Here is a 21,192-nt window from a genome sequence, read left to right on the forward strand (position 1 = left end):
GACATTCAATTCCCGCTTAGCTCGCAAACTCTTAAAAGGGTACCACTGCAGAGGCACTAAACATGGGACAGATGACAGAAAGGAAAGCATTATTTTGGAGAATGAGACATTCACACACCACCTCCCCCCTTACAGTCAGCCCAGGGCACCCACCCAGCATCAGCCTGCCCTGCACAAGAAAGCAGTCAAACCAGTGAATATGCTCTCCCAGGTGAAAAGTCATCCCCACATGATACAGTACCATGGGGAACTGCGGCGTCGGAGACACGGGCAGGAGATGCTGGGAAGCAAAAGACACAGCTGGGTATTGCACTGACTGGGAGGAAGCCTGCAGCCCCTGGACAGACTGGAGGAAAGAAAAAGCTGGTCAGGTAACAGGGAAATACTGGGGGTTGAAATCCCACCGGAAGGCGATCGCATCTGAAGCACACCACCGTCCCCCTCATAGGTCCTCCTGGTTCAGTGCACTCCAGAGAGGGGCACCAGCCACCAACAGGAAGCCAATGCAGGCAGACCAGTGCCAGCCAGCCTTGAGGGAGGCTTGCTGCTCAGATATGAAGTCCTGTGTGTGAAACTTTTGAAAATTGTAAAGCACTATAGAACTTAAAGAATCTTTCGTTCAATTAATAAAAAAGAAGTTATTGTGATACTTCTCATGTTGGTGGTGGTGGTCAGGTCCCTGGGTCTAAAAATATAGTCCAAGTACTAAAAAGTAAGAAAAAACAAACAAAAAAAATGAGGTTCAGGGGACTTCCCTGGCCATCCAGTGGTTAAGACTCTGCTTCCACTGCAGGCCCAGGAGCCAAGATCCCTGCATGCTGCCCATGGTGGCCAAAAAAAAAAAAAAAAAAAAAAAAAAAAGAGGTTCATCCTGGCAACCTGCCTGGAAAACTTCAGGTTTCTGAACATTTCCATGTGTTGTCCTAGAAAAGGAGGACAGCCCAATGTCTCTCCAAGGGACAAATGAACAGTCAGGCCACCTGATCTGCATTAGGAATGGGTGAGCAAGGTGACACAACGGCCTGGATGGGCTTGAGTTCAGTCCCCTAGACAGTACAGGCTCCTTGACACATAAAAGCAGCATCTAGATCTAAGACAAGACTTGTCATTCATTTTCCCAAGTACCATGCCTCACCATGCGAGTCACTGGACGGGGCCCTCATCTCTACCTAAGCTTAAGGCTCCAGCTGAAGTCCTGTCAACCTGAAACCGAGGGCTCTAGGCTGCCAGGTTTTATTATGGAGTTGAGTGGACGGGGCTGGCACCCATGGAAAATATCGCCTCTTCCTGATGCACCGCATCGCTGAGGCTGGTGCAGTCTGCGTCTCCGAGCACTTCGCCTCCCTGCCTTCCCACCAGCTCTTACCTGAGTGACCAGTGGGCCTGCCATTTGCGTCTGGGGTGGCTGGGCCTGCTGCTGGGGCCGCGGGGAGGGCTGCTGCTGGGGCTGCTGCTGGGGCTGCCCCACCATCGCGCTTCGCAGGGGCTGCTGGCTGGTGGGGGGGTTGTATATGGCGGGGGTTCCATCGGGATTCACGAAGGGCTGGCCTGCAGTGGAATCACACCTTGGTCAAGGTAAACTTCTCAAGCTCTCCTTTGGCACAAAGAACCACTCCGACAGATACTCAAAAATGGAACCTAAAGCAAAGGGGCAGGGGAAGTCCAGGACACTGGAGCCTTTGCCAGTGTGAAGACTTGACTGTTTATGACCCATCAGGCTGAGCGAGGTAACAGAGTAAGCCCACAGCAACTTAAAGAAGCCGCAAATGAATCCATCACCTTCAAGGCAATTTGCCAAAGCTAAGTGCATCTGTACAGTGGCACCCAGTGCAGAAGGCCTGTGGAGAAGCAACCTTCACCAAGTCCTGTGTCTTGCTGCCCTGCACCTCACAGCTACCAGCGAGATAACTTACACTGAAATATAAGGGCTGCTCTCCGTTTATACGGCTCTGGCGACATTCAGTTACTCAACGTTTACCAATATATTTGTTTTGCTTCCACTGGGCTGGTCACCAACTTAGAATCATTATCAGTTCCACAAATATATATACAACCAGGATATACCACATGCCTTCACTCGCTTCTCTCACAAGCAGAAGTACACAGGGGAGGGGATAGAGATTCTGAAGGTGATGCATAATAAACCCATCACAGAATCATCTTGTCATGGCAGAGCAAATATACATTTATTTTGCCTTTTGAGATAATGGCTTGGTTCACTGTTATTGTTCCTACTATTTGAGGAGTATTTTATGGTTTACAAAACAGTATCACTGGAACCTAACCGGGCCTCTGAGGAAGGTAGGTATCATCTCCCTATGTTTCAGAAGAGGAAATGAAGGCCCACCAGGGAGATTACAGGAATAAGGAGCTGAAAGGAAGAGATTAAAGGGCAGCAAATGAAAGAGAGAGAAAGGAGGTAAGGGAGAGAAGAAATGGATTTCCAATATGGAAGGTGCAGCAACGGGCACCTTACATCCATGGTCTTCTCTTCCAAGAGCCCCACAGGTGTGCAATCTCATTCCACTTTAGAGACAAGACAATCAAAGTTTGGAGGCCCCAATCAATTTATTCAGAAATACACAAAGCAGTAAGTGAGACACCCAGGAAATGGCCCTGGTCCATTCACTTCCCATCATACCACACAACTTCAGTGAATTATCCAAGTTTGCTTAATGAGTACATGGTACAACGAGGTACCATGAAAAAAATCCAATTGTAACTGAAAATTATTCATCAACACATGCGAAGTTAGGAGAGGTGAGGGTCATGTTTCAAGGTGGAATCACCCCCAGGATTGGTAAATAAAGAAGAATCAGAATCTGGGGGAAAAGATGGGCAAAGTGCTTACAGCAAAAGAGCAGTGGACTTGATTTCAGCTCAGTTAGGAACTGACATGAAAGCTTTAGCAGTCCCCAAATTTTCAGTACCCTCCCAAATATTTATATACATATGTATGTGTGTATGTATGCAACAAGTAACCTTACATGCTGCATATTCATGAACATACCTGCCAGAACCACAGGAGTTCTAACAACAGTTTCATAACCAATCACAACATGATGTGATGGAAAAGCAAATGTGCCAGAATTTTAGTCAGAGAACAATGACTAAATTTAGAAGTTTTTTTTTTTTTCAATGTTCTTCATAAGCACTTGTTTTCCTATCACTGTTACTTAATTTTAGCTATATTTTATTGTTTTAAATTATTGTTCTTCTTTCCAAAATAACTCTTCTGAATTTGAAATCTGCAACCCATTTTTTTTTTTCCCTGCAAAACCCAGCAATTTGGGAAAGGATGAAAAAAAAGGTCAATTTATAAAAATCTATTAGCCCATTTGGGGTTCTAATCCTTACTTGTCTCCTCCTTTTTTGTATCTTAATAGGGAAGAGGAAAATTTTAGGTACCTAACATTTAAAAAAAATTATCACAGCAACTTCATACAAAATAATTTCAAAGTCAACCTCACTCTAAGCTCTTACACACACACACACACACACACACACACACACACACACGGAAAATTAAAAAGAAAAGGCTCTTTACTATGTCCGTGACTTTTGATTTACCCCAGTGAGAATTAAGGAAGTGTGAAAAACTGACCATATTTAGGGTGAAAATATAACAGCAGAATATTCAGATGCCATTTTCAATAAATTTTAGACCCTCTGTTTAAAATATTATTATTGTGCTGTGGACCAGAAGAAAGAAATATTTCTAAATAACCGCACGTGGAAAGTACTAATAATTCACTTGGGTAGAGAGAGATGGCAGGTTCTTCTAGAAAGAGAAGGTAGTATAAAAGGTTGATTCTTATGCTCACCAAGGAGTGGTGGAGAGAACTGAGGAAAATGAAAGAAGTCAGATGGATGCCAGGGAAGAGACCAAAAACAATTTTCTAAGAGGGCCGGGATGACTGACTGTTGGTTTTCAAGCCAGGCTATGGTGGCTTCTCGGTATTCTACCTTGTTTACCAATCCAGATGCAATTACGACCGAATCCAGGCAATTAGTTTGAATGACAGTGGCTGAAAATCAAAAGAGAAAGACACACTGGCTCTAGGACTATTCCGCTTAGCAGAGGTTTTCATGTCAGAACTGCAGAAGCGTGTCCAGCAGGCCTTGGAATGGGTGTTAGCAGGTAAAGAGAGTGTAGTGACAGAGGTAAGCCAGTGTGGCGAGCTGAGCCAGGGCAGAGAAAAGGATTGAATGCAGAGCGTCCGTCGCTCTCCAATACATAACTTTAGGTGGAAAACGTCTCCACTATTCACATCAATGTGTGCAATGTGCAGCAGATATTATGTTACTAATATATAACGATTGAGCCCCTGCATGGTGACTAAAGCTTTGTTATCCATTCCAGGGATGCAAAACAAACAACGATAAACTAAGTAGGACTCCTCCTCCCAAAGAGCTTACCAATGTGCTGGTAATAAGGAAATGAATCCAAGGGCAGTTCACACTAGAAGCAAAGTAATCATACGCTCTTGGTTTCCAATACCAAAGCACTGCTACCATGTACCCGGCAGAAGGGTATTATTTAAAAAGAAAGGGAGGGGATGATGGGAAAAATATTTTCCTTTCCTAGTCCTTAGAAGGTGAGCAATCAAATGATTAGGGAGCTGATGATTATGGATAAGCAAAGACTGATTCAGGCCTTGCAAAGATACGTTTCTAGACAGCACACAAAACCTTCATGGTGCATTTAATCGAAAGGTGGAAGCAGTTTGGATAAATCGATTCTACAAGTCCTGTGAAAAACAAAAACAGCATAGTGTTATGGAAGCCCATCAGGAGCATTTGAACGAGACAAGCCCTCAAAGGTGGCTCAAAGTCAAGTCCCTGCAGATGGCGTGTTCTTCCATCTCATGCTCCTGGACTCCTGCCAGATGAAAGCAAAGCAAAATGGCAAAACAACACACACGGCACTAACGAGCACTTGAGGGATGCCAACACCTGTTGACATCTCTGGATAGCACTGAGTAGAAAGAAAATGGCCAAAGATGAGCTTTCAGCTAGAAATTTCCAAACTGAGGCTGAGTCCAAGACGGCTGGAGGAAGCTCATTCTCAAGAGTCAAACCCAGGCTTGCCTGGCAAGGATGAAGATGCGGACCAGGGATAACTTTGAGAAAGAGCCTCTGACTCCCTCATCCAGATGCCTGCAAAGCAAAGAAACAACAGCCAACGCAGGTTTAGAGTTGGAAATGGACCAAATGGGAGCTGAGTCTAAAGCCAGACGAAATAAAAAGTCCTGGTTGTATCTGGGGAGCCACAAGAATGTATGTGAGTGGGTTGGTTTCAGCTGCCAAATATTCAGTTCCTAGTAAGAGCCCGGTCAATTGTGCTGACAAAGGAAGTTTCATTTTTGTTTCATTTAATAGACAAATGACTGGCAGGCACCTTAGTATTTCAAATCATTGCTTGTCTTCTTACTGCTTAAGACAGATATTTAATCAATCATCGTTTTACATACGAGGGACATTCTCAAATATATGACATTGGATGAAAAACTGCTCTATTATCCACATTAGCATATATGATGAATAGTAGATATTGTTTCAAAAATGTGTAATTGTTGAGGACCTTTGTTATCCACTCTAGGGAGGCCAAAAATATAACCAAGTATGGTTCCTCCCCACAAGCTCATGAATGTGCTGGTAACAGGGAAATGGATCCAAGGGCAATTCACATAAGAAGCAAAGTAGTCATATGCTCTGGGTTGCTTATACCAAAGTGTTCCTACCACATATTTGGCAGAGGGTATTTAGGAAAAGGTAAGAGGTGTGGATTCTAGGGGGACACAGCAATGCCAGAGAAAGATGAGTTCTAGCCCAAAGGAGGCAAATTTCCAGTTTCAACAGTAGAGTCAAATAAGTGATCAGACAGCCTGATAGACAGACACGCACATGACTCACCACAGATGTACATTCATATGTGCTGGCATATATATGTGTGTGTGTGTGTGTGTGTGTGTGTGTGTGTGTGTGTGTGTGTGTGTGTTTAACATGACTTGCAGGATCTTAGATCCCTGACAAGGGATTGAACCTGGAGCCACGGCAGTGAAAGCCTTAAGTCCTAACCACTGGACCACCAGGGAACTCCTGTTCATATTTTTTTTTTAATTAATTAATTAATTTATGGATGCACTGGGTCTTTGTTGCTGCCTGCGGGCTTTCTCTAGTTGCAGCAAGCGGGGGCTACTCTTCGTTGCGGTGCGCAGGCTTCTTATTGTGGTGGCTTCTCCTATTGCAGAGCATGAGCTCTATGTGCGTGGGTTTCTGTAGTTGTGACGCACGGGCTTAGTTGCTCCTCGGCATGTGGGACCTTCCCGGACCAGGGATCGAACCCGTGTCCCCTGCATTGGCAGGCGGATTCTTAACCACTGTGTCACCAGGGAAGTCCCCCCACGCATATTTTTAATTGACAAAAATAAACACATTCTGGGAAAAAAGAAATATCACAATTCACCTTACATCGCACCACTCAATCACAGAATAGAATAGTACATCTTCCTCCTGGTCGAGGGATAGTTTTATGTCTAGCATTTGTCAGATCAGAGATGTGTGTAGGGAAACTCTGTTGTTCAACAGTATTATCGGATCCTTTTCTTTAGTTAGGATCCTTTTGCAAAGGATAAATTTTAATAACAGCTCCAAATTACTCATTCCAATTTGTAATTGGGACTTGGCACCAAGAGCACATTCTTTCCTTTTCTATAAACAAGATCATAGATGATAATATACACATACACACACACATCCATGCTTTCATGACAAATCATATTCCTGCGCTGTCCCCTAAAAAATACTCTTTTGAGCTTTCCTGAAATACTCTGCAATTTTGGTTAAAACGTAATACTCAAAACTATGCTTAGTGGCTGCTCTTGTCTACAAACCTTCCATCTCAATTAAAAGTGAAAGAATTAAAGCTGACACAGTCAGATCATACTTTGATCTGTGCCCAGAGTAATGAATATGATCCTGGTTTTCTTTTCATTTCCTTTATAGTGCTTGCACTGATCCGGATATCTAATATTCTCCTTAGAAGTATCTAATCTGAAAGCTTTCAAATGGTTTTCAATAAAATGATCATGCCTCCTTTTCCCTCAAACTTGTGGCATTTTCAAAATGTCTCAATCGAACACCATTCCTTAAGAATGTGCCATATGTTTTCATGAAAATGTGGCAATTATTCAAGTAACTGTTTTACTGTCATGCTTCTCTGAATCTCCTACTTATTAGTAGCACTAGACATGTGAGAAGATTGAGCCAGATCACTTTTACGAGATTCTCATCCAGCGTTGCATTTTTAAGTAATCTAAACCAAACCTCGGATATATTTTGAGAAAATTCGTTTTTTTTTCAATCTCTTTCAAAGGTTTCTAGAGAAGTGACTTGTCAAATCAAGCCTTCTAACCCAGGGTTTACCAGCCCTGGCACAACTAACATATTGGGCTGGATAATCTTCCTGTGTCAGGGGCTGTTCTGTGCATTGTAAGATATTTAGTAGCATCTCTGGTCTCTACCTTCTTAGATGCCAGTAGCAGCCCCTCCTCCCTAGGTCATGATCATCAAAATATCTGCAGATATTGCCAAGTGGCCTTGGAGGCATGGAAAAATTGCCTCTGGTTGAGAAGTTTCCCCCATGAAGCAGGTGTTCATCAGTCTATTTGCCCAATGCTCTGGGTCCTCTGAAATTAGTGTGGAAGTGAACTGACCACAGGAGAAATTAAAAAAGTAAAAAACCTAAGATGTACAAACTGTTAGGTATAACACAAACCACAAGGATATACTGTACAGCACAGGGAATATAGCCAATATTTTACAATAACTATAAATGGGGCATAACCTTTAAAAATTGTGAATCACCATATTGTACACCTGTAACTTATATAATATTGTAAAACTATACCTCAATTTTAAAAAAGTAAAAAATGGCCATTCATCATGAAAGAAACAATAGTCATGAAGTTACCGATTTTCCAAACCCCACCAAAACCAGTCTAATCCTAAAATCCCTAAAATACATAAGAACTTGCCCTCTGTACTCTCTTGCCACTGCTGTTCCTTATTTCCCAGAAGGAGTTGCATGGAGTTCTAAGGTGGGAAGTCAATTTCTGTAGTGAAGAATCTGCTATGTGCTCCAATCGAGATCTCAAGTTCCTGAAATATCTTGGATGCAAAAATGCTTTTGACACAAAAACAAGCTAACCATGGATTTGGTCTGAGAAACATCAATTTTCAATTAGTACATCCCAATTCATCACTCCATGGTTTCTGATCTTAGCTCCTGGGAGTACGTGAGAGACACTGTGCTCCAGGAAGAGGACAGAAGAGAAAAGTGGATATTTCTGGGGCGTATCAGTATTTTGACTTACATACCAACATTGATAACGATACAGAGATATAGATTCCAGCTCTCTATAGATCTGCTCTTCCTAAATCAAGACCCTACACAACAATCCATGCACCAGGAATTTTCAGAACACTTGCTAGCAAATTTATAAGCTCAAACACAAGAATAAACCTCTGATATTATGTCTCAGCCAAAGCAGAGGTAATGAACGAACCTGTATGTGGATTAAGAAGGATGCTTCCGGGTGGGATGCCTGTGGCAGCTTCGAGTGGAAGGAGGATGTAGCTGGTGCTGCTGTGAGCGACCTGGCCTCCCATCCCATTCTCTGGGTAGGTCACACAGCCAGGAGAAGTGGCTGCCACGCCTGAGACCAGCGGTGTGCTCTGGAGAGGTGGGTGGGTACGCGACAGCGATCCTGACGAGCCTGCACTGCTGGAGGACTCAGAACCTACCAGAGAGACACAAATCAACAAATCATTCCACATGGAGGAGAGGAGAGAAACCACTACTTAGTGTAAAGAATCCATCACTAAAGAATCTGAGGTGAGCACTGCAGGATGAGATTAACTAATGCCCCTCCCACATTTGACTGAAATATTTGCTGCATATTTTTCAGATGTGTCAGATTTCTAGGAAAAGAGAGATTAAGAATGAGCTCTCTCTTTCCGGCTTCTCACATGCCACTAGGGTGATGAATTGGTAAATGGTACCATAAAGCTGGGAACTCAGGGCCTGAAAACTCCCATCTCTCTGAGTAACTAATGAAGTGGAAATGTCTCACTGAGCCGGAGTTACGACAGTAAAATGACTGGGATGGAGGTTAAAGAGACTGCAGTTTAAGGAGGAGTCTGTGGTCACGCAGATGGTTCTAAAGTACTGGTTCTCCAACATCCGTAAAGCTGCATTTTGAAGGGTCATGGTCAGAAACGATCTTTTCCCTCAAATGTGAGTAGAAGAACTCGCTCATTCCTATTAGAAATGCTTAAGAGCTGCACTGTACCTCCCATACTCACAGAAGTCTTGTTAATATGACCAAGAGGTGAACCAAGGAGGGCTTGGCCATCATGCTATTGACTGAGCATCCTTCAGATGACACAGTAGAGTAGAATCATGGGGAGATTTGTGGACTGTAGATTCCTCAAATATGTAAGTAACTGGGTCAGTGTGCAGAAGCTCCCAAGATGGAATCCAGCCCTAATCATCTCCCTTTCCCTCCAATGTGGACAAGAAAAACTATAGCCCACGTCCATTAGGCACCAGCCACTCTTCACTGCAACCAGAACCAAGCAGCTCCAGCACCCTTGACTGTGACTGTTCTGGGCTCTGAATATTAACCAGAGCCTCAGAGAGAAAATGCACTGAGTAAAATTTCTGTATCTGTGAATTCAAACTAACAGGTGGATTGAGTGACATCATAGTTTGAAAGAATGGAGCATAAGAAACTTTAAAAACTATCAGCCCACATTATTGATTTATGTCATTAAAAATACATTATTCTGTGTCATTAAAGGTTAACACATATAAGGAATAGTTAAGATTGTTTAGAAGATTCTAAAATGTGCCCTTAAACTGAAGACCTTTTTTTTTTCCTGAACACAGATTCTTTTATTAAACCATTTTTTTCAAAGTAATATTTAGTATAATGCCTTATAAATTATCTTTCTGCAAAACATAAAGAGGAAAAATATTCTTTACAGTGGACACTGGGAAGAATATAAGTAACAAAATAACATGTGATGAAGTTTATCTTTGAAATGATACGGCTTTTAGTTCTACTATCTGTTTTTGTTATGTTCCTTCTAAAATTCTCAGCATTTTTAATAATAAAAAGTGTGGCTGACATATGAATTTCAACTCTACAGCCCTAACTTATTCCAGCACTAATAAGTGGTTAAAGGAATAGTAAGTGATTTATCATCTTTAATGAGAATATGGAGTTCTAAATTATGGTAAACTGAAGACCTTTTTATTTTATTTTTATTGAAAAATTTTTTATTCTATATTGGAGTATAATTGATTAACAATGTTGTGTTAGTTTCAGGTGTACAGCAAGTGATTCAGTTATACATATACATGTGTTTGCTCTTTTTCAAGTTCTTAAATAAATGAGAGGAATACAACATGTGATTGCAGAGAAGAGGGGCCATTGGAGAGTGCGGTAATTTTTTAGAAGAAGGACAGTGATATTTACTGAGCACTTAGTATGTGTGGGTACCTGATAAACATTGTAATTATAAGGACTATACTGCCTAGAGAGGTAGGGAAATGGAAGCACAGAAAAGGCAGTTAACTCAAGTCAACTCATACAGGAAGACAGTGACAGGGTTGGGATGTGATCCAGGCAGAATGATCTAGATTTAACCATGACCCAACACCGACTGCCACCAGTGTTCTCAGGTGGGAATCTTCTCTGCTTTTTCCATGACTTTATTATTCAGAATGATAAAGTTTCAGATTAATTCAGGATGTTCCATCTAACTAATGCTGATGGGTTTCTGAATAATGTATGGGCAGAAAAATGAAGGATAAAAGGAAATGTGGAAATACTAAGAGTAGTTTTCAGACCACATGGCTGACACGTCTGATCCTGCAGTCACTGTCCCAGTGCAAACTATAGCATGCGTTTGTGGACTTGTGCCCATGATTTGATGCTACAGTCCAAGTTTGACACTTAGCAGCGTCAACAACAACAGCAAGAACAGTAATAATACAATAACACTTCCTGAGCCCAGACGATGAAGCTCGTACACAACTGACTCAGCCCACATCCAGGAGGAGAGGTTAGACAGTAAGAAAAAGTCGGGGCTAACGAGGCATCTAGCACCATCCTGGGCGTGTGCGCTGGTGGTGGAGATTGATACACAGAGACTAGCACGCCTCAACAAAATCCAAAAGATGACTTCATTTTGGCTTTTGGAAGATGGCCATTCATCACTGATTGACAATATTTCCTTCTACTGGCTGAGAAAAAGCAGCAGCTTCAACGGGAATAATGAGGAGACAAGGTAAAGATAATGGAAATGATTTGATCCCCCAGGTTAAAAGAAGGGAAGAAGGAAAATTAACTTTGGCTTAAACTCTCAACACTTGCAAAGATGGAGGCAGTCAGACCTCCCTGGAGCGATGGCTCAGCAATCACCCTGCGGGCTGGCTGGTGTATAACCAGCTCTGACCAGTTTCTAAACATCCATCACCTAGACTCAGGTAAAGCACTATTCGACACGTAGTCAGCATTACTGAAATTCTTGATCAAAAATAGCTGCTACCAATGGTGATAAAAGGCACAGGATTAGAAGTGTTCACAGATTTAAAAAAAAAATTAATATTTGAGAACTTTACTACTCTGGGTGCTGAGAGTGGTTTGTGCTTCCTTGTTTACGGACTTAGTGACAGCAACGGCAAATATTTCAACAGTATGTCTATGTGACAAACAGTGTTAAGCACACGCTATATGAATTATCTAATCTACTTTTCATAGCAACCTCATTTTGCAGCTGAGAGCTGATCCTCAGAGACGTTAAGTAAATTTCCCAAGTGCAGTTAGCGCGTGGAGGAGTCTGAGTTCAAACCCAGGCAACGCAACTTCAGGGACCAAGCTTGAAGCCTGCAGGTCATGTGTTTACCCTAAAGTCATTCCAGCAAGAACCAGGTAGGACCAGGGCCCTGACCAGGCCTATGCCAAATTCTAGGAGATACTGCACAGAAATTCAATGCTACTCACAATGGGATGCTCAGAAATTGAAGCTGGACCCTGAGGGGCAGCTGGTGGGAGGTACAGACCGAAGACACTAGGGTGGCTGGGTGAAAGCCTCAGATGAACCCTCAAGAGGGACACAGGAAAAGGGAAAAATGGGAAGAGATTGGAAAAGAGATCATAAGGCAAAGCAAAATGGAAATCCAGGAAAGGGATGGGGCAGAAAGGAAAGGGCAAGGGAAGAGTCCCTTGGAGGAGGGAATGGGCATTCACTCCCCAGGGAGGGAGCACCCTGAGTTTTGGTTCCAGTTCTGCCAGAACTAGTTGTATTTCCTTCAGGAAGTGACATTTTCTTTAGACCTCAATGTCCTCTTTTGTAAAATATAAGCCACCAGATTAAATGATGAGTAGAGGTGAGGATGATGCCCTTGAAGTTCCCCACAGCTTAACCATACTTTAAATAGGTTTCTTTCTGAGTACAGGCCCTTTACCTCCCTTTTCTCAGCGCATCTCTGCTTCTCAACAGATGCAGAGAAAGCTTTCGACAAAATTCAAACCCATTTATGATAAAAAGCCTGCAGAAAGTAGGCACAGAGGGAACTTTCCTCAACATAATAAAGGCCATATATGACAAGCCCACAGCCAACATCATCCTCAATGGTGAAAAACTGAAACCATTTCCACTAAATCAGGAACAAGACAAGGTTGCCCACTCTCACCACTCTTATTCAACATAGTTTTGGAAGTTTTAGCCACAGCAATCAGAGAAGAAAAAGAAATAAAAGGAATCCAAATCGGAAAAGAAGAAGTAAAGCTGTCACTGTTTGCAGATGACATGATACTCTACATAGAGAACCCTAAAGATGCTACCAGAAAACTACTAGAGCTAATCAATGAATTTGGTAAAGTAGCAGGATACAAAATGAATGCACAGAAATCTCTGGCATTCTTATACACTAATGATGAAAAATCTGAAAGTGAAATTAAGAAAACACTCCCATTTACCATTGCAAGAAAAAGAATAAAATATCTAGGAATAAACCTGCCTAAGGAGACACAAGACCTGTATGCAGAAAATTATAAGACACTAATGAAAGAAATTAAAGATGATACAAATAGATGGAGAGATATATCATGTTCTTGGATTGGAAGAATCAACATCGTGAAAATGACTCTACTACCCAAAGCAATCTACAGATTCAATGCAATCCCTATCAAACTACCACTGGCATTATTCACAGGACTAGAACAAAAAATCTCACAATTTGTATGGAAACACAAAAGACCCGGAATAGCCAAAGCAATCTTGAGAAAGAAAAATGGAGCTGGAGGAATCAGGCTCCCTGACCTCAGACTATACTACAAAGCTACAGTAATCAAGATAGTATGGTACTGGCACAAAAATAGAAATATAGATCAATGGAACAGGATAGAAAGCCCAGAGATAAACCCACGCACATATGGTCACCTTATCTTTGATAAAGGAGGCAAGAATATACAGTGGAGAAAAGACAGCCTCTTCAATAAGTGGTGCTGGGAAAACTGGACAGCTACATGTAAAAGAATGAAATTAGAACACTCCCTAACACCGTACACAAAAGTAAGCTCAAAATGGATTAAAGACCTAAAATGTAAGGCCAGACACTATCAAACTCTTAGAGGAAAACATAGGCAGAACGCTCTATGACATAAATCACAGCAAGATCCTTTTTGACCCACCTCCTAGAGAAATGGAAATAAAAACAAAAATAAACAAATGGGACCTAATGAAACTTAAAAGCTTTTGCACAGCAAAGGAAACCATAAGCAAGACCAAAAGCCAACCCTCAGAAAGGGAGAAATTATTTGCAAATGAAGCAACTGACAAAGGATTAATCTCCAAAATTTACAAGCAGTTCATGCAGCTCAATAACAAAAAAACAAACAGCCCAATCCAAAAATGGGCAGAAAACCTAAATAGACATTTCTCCAAAGAAGATATACAGATTGCCAACAAACACATGAAAGAATGGTCAACATCATTAATCATTAGAGAAATGCAAATCAAAACTACAATGAGATATCATCTCACACCGGTCAGAATGGCCATCATCAAAAAATCTAGAAACAGTAAATGCTGGAGAGGGTGTGGAGAAAAGGGAACACTCTTGCACTGTTGGTGGGAATGTAAATTGATACAGCCACTATGGAGAACAGTATGGCGGTTCCTTAAAAAACTACAAATAGAACTACCATACGACCCAGCAATCCCACTACCGGGCATATACCCTGAGAAAACCACAATTCAAAAAGAGTCATGTACCAAAATGTTCATTGCAGCTCTATTTACATTAGCCAGGACATGGAAGCAACCTAAGTGCCCATCATCAGATAAATGTATAAAGAAGATGTGGCACATATATACAATGGAATATTACTCAGCCATAAAAAGAAACGAAATTATTTGTAGTGAGGTGGATGGACCTAGAGAGTCTGTCATACAGAGTGAAGTAAGTCAGAAAGAGAAAGACAACTACCGTATGCTAACAAATATATATGGAATATAAGAAAAAAAAATGTCATGAAGAACCTAGGGGTAAGACGGAAATAAAGACACAGACCTACTAGAGAATGGACTTGAGGATATGGGGAGGGGGAAGGGTAAGCTGTGACAAAGTGAGAGAGTGGCATGGACATATATACACTACCAAATGTAAAATAGATAGCTAGTGGGAAGCAGCCGCATAGCACAGGGAGATCAGCTCAGTGCTTTGTGACCACCCACCCTTATCCTACAGGGTTGGGATAAGGAGGGTGGGAGGGAGGGAGATGCAAGAGGGAAGAGATATGGGAACATATGTATATGTATAACTGATTCACTTTGTTATAAAGCAGAAACTAACCCACCATTGTAAAGCAATAATACTCTAATAAAGATGTTTAAAAAAAAAAGATGCAAATCTTCTCCCAGACTTTTATCAGTTTTACAACCTGGGAAGGTCTTTCTTAAGGACTTGGGAGCCATCCCTTTGAAGTGAAGTCCTCAAGAAAAATGGTGCCTTTCTCTGCAAGTCTCAGCACCAATTAGCAAACACAGGCGGTCTTATCAAATTGACCAATCACCTCTTTAAGGCCTTCTAGCTCATTTACAGACTCTCCTGCCTTTGTTTCAGCAGGATTGAGTTTAGTTTCTCTCCCCTGCTGCAACAGTCTTGACCTCTATTGAATTAGTTATGGGTAAAGTCTTCCCTGCCACTTTAACTCATCAGATGCAATTTTTCTTTTACAGGGACCCTGAACCATGAGTATTTTTTTCTCCTGAGTTTGAGAAAATGTTTCCAGATCCAAGTGTCAGAGTTCAGTAGAATAACCTAAAGCTTCTGAAATTACGAGGGAAAAAGAATATCCAGGATGCATTCGTGTAGTGACGAAAATAAACACGGAGAAGAGGAAGTGATGGAAAGATGAGGCATCTTGCACTGGCTCCAGAGACACCCCAAGGCATAGACCAGGAAGGTAACAACAACAAGGATATCCTTGTCTCCAGAAAACAAGATGCCAGGCCATGTAAAATGGTGAAAACAAAACGGAAGGCTATCTTATTTCTCCAGAGCAGTTGTTTCTCAAGCTTGGTTTGTAGAGAAGCCATCTGTGCTTGAACAAATTCTTCTTGTGAGTCTGATGCAGCTAAAGTCGAGAAGCCCTGCTCTGGACATCAAGACGGAAGGACGGTAGTAAAACAACATGGTGTGGCCAGTGTGGAAAGAAACAGATATCACACACTTATTTCTCAACCCCATGTTCATGGCAGCACTATTTACAATAGCCAAGACATGGAAGCAACCTAAATGTCCATTGACAGATGACTGGATAAAGACGATGTGGTAAATATATACAATGGAATATTACTCAGCCATAAAAAGACTGAAATAATGCCATCTGCAGCAACATGGATGGACCTAGAGATTATCATACTAAGTGAATTAAGTCAGAAAGAGAAAGACAAATATCATACGATATCACTTGCATGTGGAATCTATAAAAACAATACAAGTGAACTTATTTACAAAACAGAAACAGACTCACAGACTTCGAAAACAAACTTATGGTTCCCAAAGAGGGAAGGGTGGGGAGGGATAAATCAGGAGGTTGGGATTAACAGATACACACTAATATATATAAAATCGATAATCAACAAGGACCTACTGTATAGCACAGGGGACTCTACTCAACGCTCTGTAATAACCTATATGGGAAAAGAATCTGAAAAAGAATTCAGTTATATGTGTAACTGAACCACTTTGCTGTACACCTGAAACTAACACAACATTGTAGATCAACTATACCCCAATATAAAATAAAAATTAGATTAAAAAACCCAAGCAACCAACCAAACAAAAAAAACCAACATGGTGTGGTCAGTGTGGAAAGAAATAGATATCACACACACTTCTCTCTCAACCCCATCGCCACTACCAAGAAACAGCTGGGGTCGCAGTGCAAGCGCCATTCAAGTCCTCTTCCCAATGAGGATGTGATGAAATCAGCTGTCTCCACAGGCCTGTACTGGACCCCTGATAGGTGACCACTGCTGTGCTCAGTGCAGGGGGTACAATAAGGGAAATACAGCCCAGATCTCAAGAGGATGTGCTTGTGCATTCTGACTTCAGTTAATAGGCTCTTCCCCAAATGTAGCAAAACATGTTTCCCACCTGGAAAGAGTCTCATTATTAACTATTTGAAGCTAGAACCTATGTAATTAGAGGAGGAGAAGAATAACTTAAACGTCACAACTCCAGACTTAGTTTCTGAAAGGTCAAAAAAAGTTTGCCATTCCACTGTAAACAATAAAGTAAAAAATCAGAAACTTGTGTGGTTCTGAAGCTCCATGACAGCAAAATTGACAGCTTTGCTTCATAAAACCATCTTGGGAGATTGTAAGTTTGTTTTGACATCCTATCTTGATCCCCTTTAATTTTTTTCCTTGCCATTCCTGTACCCTGACAGGCTTTCAAATGGAGACACTTAGATGAAAAGAAAAAAAAAAAATGTCTGAAGCACTTACAATTTCTAATCATTCTTCAAAGAACACGGCATTTTAGCATTCTTGAAGTGTTTTAAATGTTTCCAAAGAGCTTTGCTTTGGAGATGATTGGTGGTTGGTGTGTGGAGAAGGACGATTAATTTAAAAATCTTAAGAGCTCTTTGGGTGTGCTGGAATTTTTAAGTGCACCATTTAAGGTACTTCGTTTCTGCGTTTGAAGGAGATTTAAAACTCTTTAACCTGTCTTAGTTTACAGGAACTCAAGTGTACCACAGTGGATTTTCTTGACTTCAGTTGCTGCAACAGTGGGATATAAGAGCAATTAATTAGAGGAAGAAATCAAGAATTCACCAATTGGTGAATAAAGATGACAGAAGGCAGTGTGAGCCCACCTGAATCTTTCCAAGAAGCAGGATATATACATAAAGTAGTGGCTGAGACTAAATGCTATTAATTTTCTGCCTATGTAGGAAAACACAAGATAATTTCTTAGGAAGCACTTGTCAACAACATAATTACGTTAAACCATTAGCATAATGAGCCGAGATTTCACAAAGAGGCTCCCCGGGCGTTAGTAAGAAGCTTGGTTGGGAAAGTATTCACAGTGGAGGACTGCCTGTGTTTTACCTCTGCTTGGCGTTGTCTATTCAGCATTTCCCCTCGGGGCCCTGGACTCCCCACTCACTGCACATGCAGGCTATGAATGCACCAGTATGAATGCAAACTTCAACTATCTATGTCAAAAGATCACTATCCGGGCTTCCCTGGTGGCACAGTGGTTGAGAGTCCGCCTGCCAATGCGGGGGACATGGGTTCGTGCCCCGGTCCGGGAGGATCCCACATGCCGCGGAGCGGCTGGGCCCGTGAGCCATGGCCGCTGAGCCTGCACGTCCGGAGACTGTGCTCCGCAACGGGAGAGGCCACAACAGTGAGAGGCCCGCGTACCGCAAAAAAAAAAAAATCACTATTCACTTAAAAGAAAAAAACGGGAAAAAAGAAGATGGGGACTTGAAAATTTCTGAGGCTCTGTTTCCTTATCCTATTCTTTATCTTTAAGGAATAAATCATAATACTGAATTTTTAAAAATAGCTAACCTTGGTTAAATAGCCGCCTTGTGCAGGTGCCTTGGTAACTGATTTTATATAAATGGTCAAATTTAAACTTACAATAGTCTACTGAGGGGAGTTACAGTATCATTCTATTACCATCCACATTTTTTTTTTTTTTTTTTTTTTTTTTTTTTTTTTTTTTTTTTTTGTTTTTCTTTACGCGGGCCTCTCACTGTTGTGGCCTCTCCCGTTGCAGAGCACAGGCTCTGGACGCGCAGGCTCAGCGGCCATGGCTCACGGGCCCAGCCGCTCCGCGGCATGTGGGATCTTCCCGGACCGGGGCACGAACCCGTGTCCCCTGCATCGGCAGGCGGACTCTCAACCACTGCGCCACCAGGGAAGCCCTACCATCCACATTTTATAGATAAGGAAATTGAAGATCAGAGAGGTTAATAATTGGACCCAGGCACACAGCTCGCAAGAGGCAGTATTGTTATTTCAATTGCACCTTCTGACTTTTTTGCTATCCCAGTGATTAATATCATTCACATCATTATCTTTACTTCAGGGAAGTCAGTGAGAGCGCTGACTGTACAGCTTGGGCGGAATCAGAGGAAACGATCACAGGACATAAACCCATTCAGTACTAACTACCTGTTTTGGACAGCTTCCCGGTACTCCTGCTACTGGATGTGCTGTCACCCCTGGTCAGCACCGTGATGCCCCCAAAACTCGCCGTCTTGGTCATGGCAGGCTTGAGATTGCGGTTGGAGCTGTCAGAATCTGTGCTGCTCCAGGCTCTTTGGTGGTCGGACCACTTGAGTTCATTCTCCGAGCTGCTCTGCCGACTTCCAGATGTTCTCCCCGAGCTGTCTCTGTTGCCCCTGGAGTGTGGCCATCAGAAAGATGCACGGGACAGCATTAGATTCCGAGAGCAGAACGGACACAGAGCGGGACCTTTCTTGTAAGAACTGTCTACACAAGACCCTTCTTGTCAACCCTTTCCTTGACACCTGTCGCCTCACAAACAGCACACGGACACCTTGTTGATGTACAGACAGACAGGTAACACATCACACAAACACTCATACTACAAACGAAAGACCAAACCTAGAAATGTCACATGGTCCCTCTGCCAGTGAAGGGGAAACAACAAGAAAAATAGGATATAAGATATAATTGGTAACTTCTCTTGTGGAGAGGAGAGAAGAAGGTAAATTCTCCTGACCCAAATCAACAATGAATCAGTGTTTGAAAGCAATTATGATGTTAAATGATCCTAAAAGCAACTCCCACCGAAGAAGAGTTTCGTCTCTCCCTTTAGCATTAAGTAATTGGACCAGGGTAAAATACACAGTTTCAAAGAAGCCATTTACTAATTTAGTTGCTAACTATATTATATACATATTAAGGCTTTGGCAGACAGCACAGAGTTCACAGGAATTCCTCTGTTAACCCTTGGTGAGAATTTTGCCCAGTGAGTTTAACCTTCACGGGCAGAGAAAAGAGCCCTTTAATAACTTTCACATAGAAAAATTCGTGATAGTAACAACAGTGCAAACACTACACTGACACGAAACTTTCCAAGGAGATCAATGGGAATAACAAAATAGCTCCATAGATGAAATGACACATTTGTTCAAAATTCAAATAGAAAAAGATTGAACTTATTGGAAGAGATCCAATAGTCAAAAGTCATTTTTGAAGACTACAGAGTATTTCTAAGCAGTGTGCAAAACTGCATGTATTTTATAGAGAAAGTTGATGAAATTTGCATTTTCATTGGTTTCCAACTGCTTAAAGAGCGACTTGGTTACTATTTTTCAGAGGCTTTTCTGCAGTTTGGAAATAATGGATCATCAAAATATTCTAAGATTCTCATGGATTATGAATAAGCAAAGGGGACAAAAACCATGGGCAATAGATATAACCCCTAATTTCATAACACTGTGCGATGTGATAGAAATCTTGATCACAGTGGTGAATAGCAGTTTTATTAATATTAATATTCTTCTAAAGACAATGTCTTCTAAAGACAATTAATATTCTTCTAAAGACAATTCTTCTAAAGACTGTCTTTAGATTGCTAGAAGTATATATATCTGAAACACTTACCCACCAAATTGTACAGAAGGTATACAGAAAATTTTAGGTTTTGCTTCAACTTTACTTACTGAACATTTTCTTTCATTTTGTGAAAATTTAAGAAGGTCAATGGATCCAGGAGATAATAAAGATGAAACAGCTAGTCTGTGATAAAGACTTTGTACAGTGAGGGGAGGAAATGCAACAGAAAATTCACAAAACAAAAAGTACTCAGCGCCCTGCTGTCCTCTCTTAATGTTTTCTTACAAACATTCTCTCTGTGTTCCGTACCTCGGGGGCGGCTGGTTTTAGAAACAAGGACTATTTTTTAAAAAAGACTAGTTTGTGAGTAGGAAGTATCAGACACTCACCAAGGGCCAGGTGTCTTTAGTTCTTAAAACCTATGAAATTCAAACAGCCCAGAGGAGACTAGGTGGAGAAAGAACAGCCCTTCAAGGTGCTCTATTCCTGATTGTTTCCCTTTAAATCTCCAAATTCAGCTTCATTCTTTTCTCATATAATTCTGATTAATTTGACCCACCCTTGACAAAGCCTGACTAAATCATTATTTAGCAACCATGAATGTACCAAGGGTGTGACAATAATCGCCCCTGTAGATAACGCAGAATATTTATTATAGGAAAAGATTTGGAGTGGGGTCCTCAGCATACGGGATGCATCAGAAGGCAATTCCCCATATGGAGGCGATCATCACTAAAGTCTGCTTCAATTATCAACTCTGCAACTCCACGGGAGGAATTTAGACTTCCTCTAAATGCCAGAGTGGCTAAGCCTTTCTCTGCAAAGGAGGTGTCCACCACTATTCCTAAGTGCTTTTTAGTGTGTTTCTAAAGCACTGGGTAGTTCCTCTAGGCTCATGTCACATCCCATAGCCAATAAGGCAACCTAAGATTTCCTTAACTTCTTCTACCTCTAATCCACTGGCTCAAATCCTCATCTCAAGTCAAGATCTGTGCATTTTAT

The 21,192-nt window shown here is 41.6% G+C and overlaps 1 protein-coding gene across 3 annotated transcripts in view; it reads right to left on the reverse strand.

Annotated features, from left to right (window-relative positions):
- Nucleotides 1-21,192, reverse strand: part of ARPP21 (cAMP regulated phosphoprotein 21) — a 118,771-nt gene that overhangs the window by 61,427 nt on the left and 36,152 nt on the right. For 2 of the 3 annotated variants that reach the window (XM_032648743.1, XM_032648741.1), the window contains 4 exons: nucleotides 18,778-19,007; nucleotides 8,571-8,804; nucleotides 1,367-1,548; nucleotides 242-346 (listed from right to left, as the gene is read on the reverse strand). In XM_032648743.1, the coding sequence (XP_032504634.1) occupies nucleotides 242-346; nucleotides 1,367-1,548; nucleotides 8,571-8,804; nucleotides 18,778-19,007 (751 nt within the window). The remainder of the gene's footprint in view (nucleotides 1-241; nucleotides 347-1,366; nucleotides 1,549-8,570; nucleotides 8,805-18,777; nucleotides 19,008-21,192) is intronic. The other variant, XM_032648742.1, reaches the window with a different exon arrangement.

Source organism: Phocoena sinus, chromosome 11 (assembly GCF_008692025.1).
Source record: "Phocoena sinus isolate mPhoSin1 chromosome 11, mPhoSin1.pri, whole genome shotgun sequence".
Taxonomy (NCBI): domain Eukaryota; kingdom Metazoa; phylum Chordata; class Mammalia; order Artiodactyla; family Phocoenidae; genus Phocoena; species Phocoena sinus.